Source organism: Erpetoichthys calabaricus, chromosome 14 (genome assembly GCF_900747795.2).
Source record: "Erpetoichthys calabaricus chromosome 14, fErpCal1.3, whole genome shotgun sequence".
Lineage (NCBI taxonomy): Eukaryota > Metazoa > Chordata > Cladistia > Polypteriformes > Polypteridae > Erpetoichthys > Erpetoichthys calabaricus.
In genome coordinates, this window is record NC_041407.2 from 5,917,159 (window position 1) to 5,928,499 (window position 11,341).

Here is an 11,341-nt window from a genome sequence, read left to right on the forward strand (position 1 = left end):
GAGAGAGGATGTGCAGCAGTGTTCATGCTGTGAAGTTAAAAAAAAAAAGAAAAGAAAAGAAACCACAACAGCAGGCGCTGGTTGTCAGACCTGACTGTTTAGTTGAAAACACAGAAGGTTGCCAGTGCCACACCTACCCACAATAAACAGTTCCAGGTCTGTGTTTTTGTTCTTTTAACATTTATCAGTGACTCTTTCCGGTAAAGAAAACACATTTTATTATGAAATTACAAAAAACAGGAAATAAATATAAAAAGATAAGACTTCCAGCTTACAAATTCATTGCACAAGCAAAGCATGTTGCATGTTCTCCATTGCTAGCATTCTGAAAATGTCTGTTTGGTAGGACCTGAGATGTACAGTATCTCCCACACTAACGACGTGCTCCTTTTGTCATATAGTGCAGCTGCTCCAGTGTGAAGAAATAGCAGCGAAGGCACCAAGACCACAGGTAAGAAATCCATCCATCCATCCATCCATTATCCAACCTGCTTAACCAGTTTAGTGGGCTCCCACCTATCCGTGAAGCACAGGGTGCAAGGCAAGGGGTGCACAGCAGGTTATAATGCTAAGAATAAATTCAACTATCCAGACATTCTGTTCTTGAAGGTTCCTTGAGATAATACTTGCAATGAAAGCCTGCGTCATAACTATAAAACGGTACTTTTGAAGTTTTAAAGCTGATTACAAGGATATTCTACATTCCATTTTTTTTTGTCCCATATTTTTAAAATTTAAGATTCAGCTTTCCCAGGCTGTATCACAATACAACAGCAGGCATTAAAAACGAAAAACAAAATCGGCGAGAATGACAGAAGAGCCAAATAGGAGCAGTAATTCAGAATCCTGCAAGCTTAGTAGCCACATCACTTTAGTCTAAATGAAGAAGCTTAGCCACCACCAGTGGAAAAATCTAAATAGCTATCCATCATTTCACTTCTTTATATTCATGATCCAGTTTTAGGGAGTCGGGAGCTATCGGACTCACAGTGAGGCACTCCATTACAGCAACAGGGCACGATTCACTTCATTGCTGACAGTGAAGCTCACTGGGAGGAAAATTGAATTGCTTGGAAGATAATGTGCAAACTCCATACAGCAGTCAAGGGGAGCCCTGGATGGGACGTCAGTCCTCGAAAGGCCACGCTTACACTTTAAGTCCTGTCACGCTACATAACTTTGAAATTCTTTATTCAGTTAGTCGCAGACTATATTTTACATAATCTTAGTCAGTCAGGGACAGTGAAGGCAAACTCACGTAACCATCAGTTGTGTACTTGGACATCCCCAGCAACTCATTCTAACCTGTCAGTCAATCACCCCGACAAGATCAAGCAGCTCTGATTTTTGACTGAAGTCATAGGGGTGTACTCCGCGTATGCAAAAACTGACAGCTGCAGCCGTCAAGCAATAAAAGTCGCATAATGTGATGCTGGCGTTGCTCGTTTGCCTCATTCACGTCAATTTCAGAGTTACGGGGAGCTGCTTTCTATTCCTGTAGGATCAGGTTCAAGGTGAGAAGGAGGGCAGCAGTTCATTACTGGGCATATTCATACACAGGGGGTTCATGGACAAGCCTTATCTGCACGTCTTTGGGATGTGGGAGGACCAAAATAAAATGCACAAATGCAGGGAGAAAGTGAATACAGGATATGAAGCATGGAATCACACACAGCGCCACCCCCATACTTGTATGCGACTATACAAATCACTTATATACAGTTTTTGTTAGTTGTGAGGTTTTGCAGAGTGGCTCGTAACATAATGTAATATTTAATAACCCGTAACGGCACACTGCACAATAACATGCAGTGAATACACTTGACTTGAGCATTCATAGCTTTCATGCTCTTTCTCTGTACGTTTAGCATTCATTTGCTCAGAGGTTGATGCTTCTTTTTTCCACCCTACGGGCACAGTTCTTCTCTCCTTCCTTCGGCATCTTTTCGCGTTAAAACTGATTAAGTCAGTGTTTGTATTGCAATTACTTTGTGCGTTTTCCTTCATTTTTCACTTAAGCTGGCACTTAAGTGTTCAATCTGCCTCAAGAATGATTTAAGATATGATGAGGTAGAGGAAGTGACGGCGAAGGTGGTAGGGAATGAGAATGGCGCCTGTATGCATGCGCCACACAGCCGCCCTGCTGGCCACTGCCAAGAGATCCATCCATCCATCCATTTTCCAACCCGCTGAATCCAAACACAGGGTCACGGGGGTCTGCTGGAGCCAATCCCAGCCAACACAGGGCACAAGGCAGGAAACAATCCTGGGCAGGGTGCCAACCCACCGCAGGACACACACAAACACACCCACACACCAAGCACACACTAGGGCCAATTTAGAATCGCCAATCCACCTAACCTGCATGTCTTTGGACTGTGGGAGGAAACCGGAGCGCCCGGAGGAAACCCACACAGACACGGGGAGAACATACAAACTCCACGCAGGGAGGACCCGGGAAGCGAACCCGGGTCCCCAGGTCTCCCAACTGCGAGGCAGCAGCGCTACCCACTGCGCCACCGTGCCGCCCTCTGCCAAGAGATGATTCTACAATAAAATAAAAAGAGGAATAACCTTGGAGGTCTGTCATCACCCCAAAAGTGGACAGTAGACGTCATGTAGTATATGTGTACCAAATTTCAGGTCAATGGGTCAAACGGTTTGTGAGCTACAGGTGATTTAAAATCCTGGACAGACAACCATTTATTTTACGCGTGATGTATGAGAGAAGTTATTTTTTACTTTTTAGTACACTTTTTAACTTAATATGAGCGTGGTTTTAAATTTTTTTTTATATATATATATATATATTATTTTCAACTTTTTAGTCTTGGGTTTGTTTTAGTATAATTTTGTAATCAATATTTCAACACTTCCTTTAATATTTCTATCTGTTACTAGCTCCATCTATTGGTGAAATCTTTAACTATTCGTCATATGAAAATTTCATTTCTTAATTAACATGGATTAATTGATCAATTAGTGAAACTGATTATTGATTCATGTATTGTCATTGCAAGTAAGTGTGCAAAATTTCAAGTCATTTGGACAATAGGAAGTACAAGATTTGTACCAGACAACAAACAGGTGAAGTTAAAATAAGTGTGGTAATAATAATAAAAAGAGGAATAACCTTGGAGGTCAATCATCACCCCAAAAGCGGATAGTAGACGTCGCATAGTATATGTGTACCAAATTTCAGGTCAATCGTTCAAACGGTTTGCGAGCTTCAGGTGATTGAAAATCCTGGACAGACAAATGGACAGCCACAGTAGTGCATTATATAAGAAGACCTACTTCATCCAAATCAGGGTCACATGGACTTGGAGCCTAACCTGGCAGCACTGGCTGCAAGACAGGAGGCAAGTGTGGCTAAGGTGTCAGTCCATTACAGTGTTCACACAAGCAAAACTCCACACCCACACTTGTGTTGGGCCAATTTGGAACAACTGATTGATCTGATAGTCACGTCTTTGGGGCAACGGGAGAAAATGATAAAAGGAAACTCCCATACACGTGCAAACTCCACACAGTTTCACGTGACTGGATCAGTGCCGTGTTGCGCCTGTTGTTGTTTTGTGACACGTGACTGCCATTGGGCTTTCACAGCGTTTTCAAAATGGGACCGCGGGCTTCTTTTTTGGAAAAATCGGCGCTCACTTTAGTTTGTGCGTTTGCTCGATATAAAAAAAACAAGAAATTGAACACACAAACACACCCGACTGACACTTTCAGTTACGTTGCAAACCAAACCCCAAGGCAGCATCTTCCAACAATTTTTCAGCTGTAACCATTCACCTCCCAGCCAAGGAGCTTGTGCAGAACAGGGCCCTGGGGGGTCCCCAGAGGGTCTTACAAACTCTCCTTGTGCACAGGTCCCTTTAAAGGGTGAGGACGTGTCCATCGGGGCCGACGTGTCAAGCCACGCCGATGCCTTGGAACAGTGAGACCAAGTCCTTGCAGTCCGGGTCGATGAGGTCGGCAGGCCTTTCTCCTTCTTCATTTGTCACGTCCACTTTGGCACCCAGTGACATGAGATACCTGTCAAGAGTATAACAGGAAAAAACATTTAGACCTTTTGAACCTGCCGTATGTATCTCCATGAAGCAAAACATGCAGGTGCATTTGACACAAGACCAACAAAAGTACAGAATCAGATGTGAGCAGGATAGGAGATTCCGTACATAAAGCTCCTTACACAATTATATAGTTGTTGGGGCACAAATGTGTACAAAAAAAAAAACGCCACAATCTCCTTTTCAGCCTCCAGCAAAATCCACTGGAGCACTTTTACTCTAAATCAATAGGTTTCTAGTAGTGCTAGTAGGATTAATCACAGACAATCACATTGTTATGTGCAAAATTCATTAATGAACTCAAAAGTAGTGTATTTGGTTTGCAAACACTTTAAACAAATAAGGTGCTTTTTAACAGCAGTATTCCCCTTACATAGTAGCAGTTCAAATATTTCTTGTAAATCTTAACTTAAACATTAATGTAATCAAATCAAATATAAAACCAAAACTATTGGCCACTGCCAGGGCATTAACGTTTTATCGAGTTTGCTATAGAAAAACAAGTTAGACTCCGAGTCCAGAGCCACGATCACAGCATTATAACAGGTACCTTCTGAGCAACAGCAAGTTAACATTTCTAAATCTGTTTTCCTTTTTATCTGAACAGATACCAGCAGAAACATTTTCTTTTATCAGGGAGCAGAATAAACAGTCGTATGTTCAGTAGCATCTCTTTCAGGGCTGTAATTTTTCCCAAAAAAGTCAGTTTTCTGAAAAGACCACAAAGCAACAGTTTCACACATAAATCAACATAAAACGTCTGTTTGCTCGGTGGGCTGGCTGCCTTTGTGAGATGGGTACGTGGGGGGATGGCAGTTGCAGTGAGACGCAATCTGGTTTGTACCTCCTGTCATCGTAAGTGTCTGTCCTCCCAGGCGAACGTTGCCATCGGTGCATCAGCTACACGAACATGTTCAGCACCACGATCAGATGATGCCGGTACCTCACTTTCGTTTTCGATCTACATCTCCAGATCACGTGTGTCAAAATTGGGAGTGCGACAAATCAGAGTCCGATTCAGCGATAATACGAAAAAACTCATCCACAGATTATTTTGCTTGGAGCATTCACTCTGGTATCTCTCCACATGCCATTTTAGAAGCTGCTTGCTCTTCGCTACTCGTGCAAGCGCAGGGAATCAAGGTCAAATCAACAAAGCTAACTTTCCTTCTAGCGAAAAGATCACGGATCTCTAATGATTGCTAGTAAGACTGAGGCTTTCAAAATAATAATAATAACAAAAACTGAGTTAGTGCACGATAAAATAATTATCGGCATTAATTAATTAATGCGTTAACGCAGTAATAACATGTTAACTTGCCCAGCCCTAGTTTCTAGTATTTTATACTAGTAACTGGGCCAAGTTTGATTTGGAATAAGCATCTTGTCTCATTTTTAATTTTTGTGTCCATAGACGTACAGTACATCATCACATGGACAGATATCACACCAAATGGGGTCAAATCACACAGGGTGAGTCAAAATTATGTTAACATTGGAAACAATTTATTCACAAAACAAGATGATTTACAGGAATGTCTCAACCTGTTCGCCATCATGCACGACACATAAATTGTCCACAAAATTGTATGTAAGTATATACATTGCAATACCATTAGTGTTAACATAATTTTGACTCACCCTGTATTTCGGTGAGGCCTAAAACATGTAAATATGTAGAAAAGTCAAAATTGTGACGTAACAGCCTATGAGATAAAATATTTAAAAAAAAATGGAAAATGCAGTTAACGTTGTAGAGATCGTAACCGCTATGCTTCACTAAATTTATAGTGAAAAATGAACTACAGATTGCATGTCAACCCCAAACTGTCCTCACAGCGGCAAAAATGACATCCACTAATAAAAGTGAAATTTACAGAAATGACCCAGAGAAAAAAATTCCACAAACTCCCCAGACATATGCCGATTCCGAAACCGCCCACCCTCTCCCAACATATACAGTACACAAATACCATAAAATCATGTACCCAAAAATATCTCACAACATCTTTATAAGCTAATCATCCATCCATCCATCCATTATCCAACCTGCTATATCCTAATTGCAGGGTCATGGGGGTCTGCTGGAGCCAATCCCAGCCAACACAGGGCGCAAGGCAGGAAACAAACCCCGGGCAGGGCGCCAGCCCATCGCAGGGCACACACACACACATACCAAGCAAACACTAGGGACAATTTAGAAACACCAATGCACCTAACCTACATGTCTTTGGACTGTGAGAGGAAACCGGAGTACCCAGAGGAAACCCACGCAGACACAATGAGAACATGCAAACTCCACGCAGGGAGAACCTGGGTCTCCTAACTGAGAGGCAACATCGCTACCCACTGTGCCACCGTGCCGCCCTAAGCTAATCATATCTCTTCAGACATGCCAATCCCAGAATAAAAAATTAATGTGCTCACTCTGATCCCGATCCCATCCACTGTCTAGTCCACTTCCCTCAGTGTATTGGGATTCTTCGAGGTGGCCACCCCCTAACCCAGGGGTCCTCTCAATCATGGTCCTGGAGGGCTGCAGTGCCTGCAGGTTTTTGCTCCAACCCAGTTGCTTAATTGCTCAAGTGATTCTTCTGCTTCATTTTCATTGTCTTGCTCGTTGAGATTGTGAACCCTTATTGCTCATTTTAGTCTTAAACAGCTGTATTCTCAGTTTTTAATTTGCTCCTAATTAGCAATAACATGCAAATGGCAAAAGAGACCAGCATTTCTCCATTTAGCTTGTTACCATTTACACTTGTGTTTTTTTTTTATTGTGCACTATTTGTTTTAATCAAATACTTGGAAGGAAAGTGAAGAGATAAAAGTGAAGGACTGAGAGTTACTCGTCCATTTTAGCCTTCAAATCATTTGGATGATATCCTTAGAATGGGGAAGAAAATCCAGGATATGAGAATGAGCTGACATAGCAGAGTTAAAGCACGAACAAGCCATGATATGAAATTATTGGCAAGAATTACTTTCTAATTAAGCAACCAGGTTAGAACAAAAACCTGCAGCCACTGCGGCCCTCCAGGACTGGGATTGAGGACCCCTGCACTAAACTGCATCTGACTTTTGGTGCTCCACAAGAAACAATCCTTTTCCTGGCCGGGTCTTGTTCAAAAACCGCACACCATCAGTATACACCAGGGTTCAACACTATTTTAAGATGTAGCTGGCCTTACCCCCATGAACCTTAAGTTCAGGGTTTGTAGTAGGGGCTTTTGTCATCTACTTTTTGAACAAGACCCTCCTGGCCTTAGATAGGTCACGTCTGTCCCCTCCGCCATAAAGCTCAGGCTGTTTTTCCTCTCTCTTCCTGCCTTTTTGCACTGCATTTCAATAGTGCGTCTGTTTCCACGGCACTCCCAGAAATCGCAGCGACAGCCCCATACCTCACAAAGGTCCTCCCTGTCCATCCTATACTATAGATGTGCTCAGATGGAGACAGAATTCACATCGAGAGACAAAAGACAAACCAGAACATAAATGTAGCACAGTCATTAAGATCTGGATTCTAACCCACAGGGGTGTTGGTTCACTTCTCACTTTTGACGCTCTGTGTGACTCTAAGCAAGTTACTTAACCTACCTATTGTGCTTCAAGCGCACAAAATACAGGTGAATGGTCACTGCTTGCAAAATGTCATCTTGGGATGTGCTCTGATTACGCAAAGATATTTGAGAATTATTATGAGAACAAAATGGATCAGGAGACGATAAATGCACAAGATGCAAAGCATAGTTGGGCAGGCAGAAGTCGTCAGTAAATTGACAAAAAATAACTGAGGGCCAAGTTAATGAGGAAATTCAATAGAGCACACTTGGCAACGTAGCCAAAGTCCAAAAAACCCGTCAATCCCTGTTGTCAGTTCCTGTACGTATCTTCTGTTGTCGTGGATTCCTAACGCAGTAGTAAATCTTCCCTTCAGTGTCAATTTTAATTTTGGGAACAAAAAGAAGTGACATGGAGCGAGAGGAGGCAGAGCAACTCTTGGACTAACAATGACGTGTGTGCAGGTGCGTGGTCATTGCGAAGAATCAAGTTTTGGGGGCGCCACATCTTCGGACACTTTTTTCTGATTTTTCATTTTCCCCGTAGCTTCAGCACGAGTACTGCATCTCAAGCAGAGTATTTTGAAAGTGAATAAACGGTAATAGTTTTTTTTTATTTTTATTAAATTCCAGTCATTTTTGGGTCCCTCCTTGCACATCAAAACACTGTCGATGGTTTTGGGGGTCACCGCATATCAAAATGTGCAAAAAGCACAGCAAAGTGTAATGAAAAAAGTCGATAAGAAGCAAAATCCGGAATCACTTTCGATCTCACATAAACACAAGGCAACATAACCTTAATAAAAATGAATGTTATTAAAATGAGACAGAATTCCAAAATGAGTAACAGAATTAGATCCTGCATGAAAAATGAATCATAAAATTACACTAATAACAATATTACCAGATTCATGAAAAAAATTCTAACACGATGGTGCATGTTCTGAAAATCCACTCTACAAAATAAAGGAGATCAGTCTGTAAAGAGCCCTAATTTAACCCATAACTGATTTATGATCGTTTATTTTTAATTTACTGTATTGGCCGCAACAGTACGACTGGCACCAGGACTTGACGCGCCTTCCAGCCAGAGAGGTCGTCAAATTTAATGACCACATTACCTCCGAGGGTGTCAGATTATACAGCTAGGAATTGCATCCATCTCACCCCTGAACACGTGAAACACGACTGAAGAAGCTAGCATGACTGTAAGAAAAAAGTCGTTTCATTTTAGCACAATGGTAACAACCGAGTCCTCTGAAAAATGCCAACCCAAGGCTACGGTGCTATGTGATGGGAATTTGAATCTTACTAAAAATCTTCAGCATAAGATGAGCACTCAGGTTTACGGTGTAATGCCAATGAATTTTCTCCCAAGTGACCCTCACATTGCTGGCTTAACAAAATGACTCGTGGGAGGTGGGGGATAAGCAAGTGGATGGGATTTCAGTGGAATGGAGTCCCGTGGATTTTACGCTGCCACTGTTGCCACTGCGAGATCTTCAAATTACCAGGTACTATTTGTGCCTCCAGTGACCGGGCGGGAGAGCTAATATTAACCGCGACACGTGACTTTCTTGAATGTAAAAGGCAGGCCTAAAGGTTTAGTAGTTAAGATGTCGGACTGCAAGTCACAAGGTTGCTGCTATTGGCTTACTACTTGAACCCATACTATGGTCGTAAGAAATTAGTATGAACAGTTTCTGTATTTTAAAGGAATGCTGATAGATATTATAAATAAATATTTCAGCGAATGCAAAATTGCTACAAAGGTGGCATCTCTAGCATAGATCATGGTCAATTTGTGGCATCTTTGGCAATTTGTAGTATCTTTGCAGTTGATTGCTTCGACAATTAGTGGGGCTTCAAGCAGAGACCAGTCGTCCTCACTCACCTGGCAATGTGCGGGTAGCCATCGCTGCAGGCCATGTGCAGCGGGGTCCAGCCGTTCTCATCCTTCTGGTGAATGTCTGCTCCGTATTTCACCAGCAGCTTCACGCATTCCAGATTCCCAGAGAGGACTGCTTCGTGCAGAGCTGCCATGCCTAGAACAAAAAAAAATAAATAATAAACTCCAAGATCAGACTTGAACCAAAGATTTCAAAGGAAAATTTTGCTTCAGATGCTCAATAAGGTTTTGTATCAAAATACTGAACTCTTTTTAGTTTTGATTGTAGAGGATGCCCACCTGAGAGGTAGATGGTGTCCAGTTTCACTTTGCGGGCCCTAATAAATCTCCCAACTTGCTCCAGGTCTCCTTGCCTAATGTGATCCTGGAAAACAATGTCATTGGGGAAGTGCACAGTGCGGGCCGGCTTGACGGTAGTGAGCCTACTGTTGTAGCGGGAGACGGGGCAGTGAGAATAGTACTTCATATTTCAGCAGTGATCTCTCCCGGTCTGTAGAGTGCAACAAAAAAAAACGCCCAAAACAGCAGTCCTCTGTGAGGAGTCAGTTGGTGGGGGTGCTTATCGCTTCTTCTTTGGTGGTTTTGCTTTTGCAGATCGAGGTAGGATAGATGTTGCCCGTTCCGCCTTGGTGAACACAAGAAGCGAACCAAGTTCTGTGAATGTTTCCGTTTTCCTTTATGGAAGCTCAGTGTTTTGACTCGGTTCTCTTCTTCCCTTCTGCTGCCTATCCAAACAAGAGTCCCAAGTGCTTTTCCTGCCAGCCTGCCCATGTGGCACCGTTATATAGACTACCGCCCTACACGGCTATTTTAGGTCTAATCACCTCATGGATCAAGTGACCCTGACAAACAACTCTTCACAGAATCCACCCTCTTGCACTTTCATAAACGGCAAGGCACTCAAGTTACAGGTCGAATGGCTTAGCTCTCCCCCCCCCCCCCCCCCCCCCCCCCCCCCCCCAAACAACGTTAGGGAGCCTGCCAGCCTCCATGCAAAGGCCCGCTTCCTGACAAAGCCTGAAAACCAAATTGGTGCCAGAGGAACCGAACGGGGAGCACGAGGAGATTTCACCACCACTCCAATTCCAGTAATGAAGAGGCAAACATCAGCCAAGGAGGGCCTGACCTCGGGTTTCTTTTTTTGCATCAGCCACTCCTTTACAGTAAAAGACGCGACCAAAGAGGCGTCAAATAATGGAAACATTTAATAGAGCAAAACAACACCTTATTGCACTGCATATCCAAATTTGTAAGTGTGGCCCTCCAGAATTATAAAGCATTAAGTTCAAGGGGGGGGGGAAGTACCGTATATACTCGAGGATAAGTTCCCCTGCGTATAAGAAGTCAGGGCTTAATTTTGTAGTGAGGCTACGTAATAATAGGTTTTTCTTTTTTTTTTTTTTTTTTTGTGCCTGTGCTGAGTTGCGTTTTGTTTTCATCGTCCCGTTTACTATCATGTATGTGTGTGTAAGTAAATGTTGTACCTGTAAGTCAAACATGGAAAGACGATGAAGGGAGACCGCAACCCCAAGATGGGAATTTCCTGTTTACTCAACCAATTACAGTCGAGACATTCAGTGTTTAAACGAGAGGAGCGGAAAAGAAGAGAGAGGCGAGAGAAGAAAGGAGCCGCTTTACGCATTCATTTTCCAGCTCATCACTTCCGTTCAGTGTGCAGTTCCACTGCTTGCTTTTTCAGTATCTGGATCATCAGCACGACAACCAGTGCAGAGAAACCCTGGGGTTTGGATTCCTATCAGCCATTGCCAAGGACTTGCACGGTGAGGTCGTTTTGTATT

At 42.8% G+C, this 11,341-nt stretch overlaps 1 protein-coding gene across 1 annotated transcript; it reads right to left on the bottom strand.

The window, feature by feature from the left end:
- Nucleotides 1–3,885: 3,885 nt before the first annotated feature.
- On the bottom strand, nucleotides 3,886–10,127 carry ppp1r27b (protein phosphatase 1, regulatory subunit 27b). Its single transcript, XM_028818497.2, has 3 exons — nucleotides 9,822–10,127; nucleotides 9,528–9,678; nucleotides 3,886–4,041 (listed from the first exon to the last, which is right to left on the bottom strand). The coding sequence occupies exons 1-3, from the start codon at nucleotides 10,006–10,008 to the stop codon at nucleotides 3,918–3,920; spliced, it is 462 nt and encodes a 153-aa protein (XP_028674330.1). The 5' UTR covers nucleotides 10,009–10,127; the 3' UTR covers nucleotides 3,886–3,917.
- Nucleotides 10,128–11,341: the final 1,214 nt, after the last annotated feature.